General features: G+C 22.4%; 1 protein-coding gene across 1 annotated transcript; it reads left to right on the top strand.

Moving 5' to 3' along the window:
* Nucleotides 1–28: 28 nt before the first annotated feature.
* Nucleotides 29–1,972, top strand: PRSY57_0317200 (hypothetical protein; the record flags this gene model as incomplete). Its single annotated transcript, XM_020114474.1, has 1 exon — nucleotides 29–1,972. A coding segment is annotated over one exon (1,944 nt), but the record flags the coding sequence as incomplete, so codon positions are not given.
* Nucleotides 1,973–2,047: the final 75 nt, after the last annotated feature.

The raw sequence follows: 2,047 nt of genomic DNA on the forward strand, positions 1-2,047 counted from the left end.
TTTTTTTCGGGAAACCATTTCATTATAGCGGTTCGCATATTATAGGTTTCATAAACGCGTAGGTAAAGGGTCTTGGGTTGGATATATAGAAAGATATAAAGTTCCGAGAAGTATAGAAAATACACAAAGATTAATTTATAATTATGAAGGTAGTTATTGTGAGAAGAAATTATCATGCAGCTGGTTATGGATGTTACCCAAAAAGTTAGCTCTGTCAACTACCTCAGATGAAGTTTTAAATGTATGGGTTTATTATCGACATAAAAAAAAAAAAGCATACCATTATTTAAAAGTTTTAAAAAGACTAGTAGATGTTGGTTTCTGTTCTTCTAGTGACTGGAGATTTAAATTAATTACTTCTAGAATTCAAAATAAAATAAATACATTTTTGAATTTGCCACGAATATGTTTTTATTATGGTAAATTAAAAGCTACTGCTCAATTAGAAAATCTTACAAAAATGTTATATAACAGATTAAATTCATATATGCCTTACCAACTAATATTGTTATTAAGGGCTTTCTCGTATTGTAACTTACAAGATATATATCTTTTTAATAAAATTAGAGATATACTTCAACCACAAATAAAATCACTTCCTTTTTATTATTTAATAAACATTGTTGAGTCCTATTCGTCTTGTTTAATACATGATTATTTATATCTTAATCACATTGTAGAAGAAATTATCTATCGAATTAATATGTGTAACCAAGAATTTGTAAATAATTTGAGTGGATCTATATCTGAGAGGGTGAATAATGTATACAGGGATAGATTATTAAATTATAAAAATGTGAATAATGCAGATAAGGAGATAAATAATAATGAAATTGGCAGGAGCTCTATGAAGAGTAGGAGTATTATGAGCCGCCATGTTAACCTTCTTTATGATAAAGATAAAGATAAAAACATTAATGAAGATAAAGATGAGGATTCATTTTCTAACTTACCATCTGATGATGATTTAATAAAATATAAACAAGAAAATTTTAATTATTATCCGAATATAAAAAATATAATAGATGTAGGATATTATTTGTCGAATTTAAAATTTCAGAATTATATTTTTTATGATTATATAAGTAAATATATAATATATATGTTAAAAGAACAGAATTGTTTAAATCCATATTTTATAGAAAAAGTAATATTATCATTTCATAAAATAAAAATTAATGATATAATTTTATATGAATATATATTAAAACATATGGATTTATATTTTTATGACTATCCACCTAGTGTGTTATGTAGTATAAGCTCCTGTTTATCATGTGTATTACCATTATATTATTCCTCAATATATAGAATATTAAAAAAAATATTAATATATATTAATAAAAATATAGATATATTAGATCTTTCAAGTTTATCCAATTTATGTTATTTCGTACATAAATTAAAGATAAATAAAAACTTACAAAACGATATATTTTGTAATATAAATAAACAATTAAAAAGAAATGTTAATAAAAATAATAAAATAATTTATGATATATCAACAATTTTTGAGACCTTATCATTTCATAATTTTTTAGATGAAACATCCTTTCATATTTTATGTAAGCATTTACATCGTCATTTGGAAAGTTTAGAACCTTATGAATTTAATAAAATTATGAGAGCATTAAGAAATGCTGAGAAACATTTAAAAATAAAAGATGAAAGAATTGTTAATGCTATAGCTAGACATGTCATACAACAACATGAACTATTTCATATTATAGATTATCATCAGATAGTTAACTTGTTACTACAATCTAATCTAGTTAAAGATATTTACAAACGAGAGTTAATTAAATATCATAACAATCTTCCTTTTTATTCTTTTGATAATTTAGAAATTCAGGACGACATAAACAAACAAGTAAAACATAAATCAATATATAGATACCAAAAGGGAACCATTTATTTTTCGAATAAAAAATATGAGCAGCCATATCCTTTACATAAGTCCCTTGAACATTAAAAAAAAAAAAAAAAAAAAAAAAAAAAAAAAAAATTTTTTTATTTTTTTTATTTATTATATATATATATTTATATA

This window comes from Plasmodium reichenowi, chromosome 3 (genome assembly GCF_001601855.1).
Source record: "Plasmodium reichenowi strain SY57 chromosome 3, whole genome shotgun sequence".
NCBI lineage: Eukaryota > Apicomplexa > Aconoidasida > Haemosporida > Plasmodiidae > Plasmodium > Plasmodium reichenowi.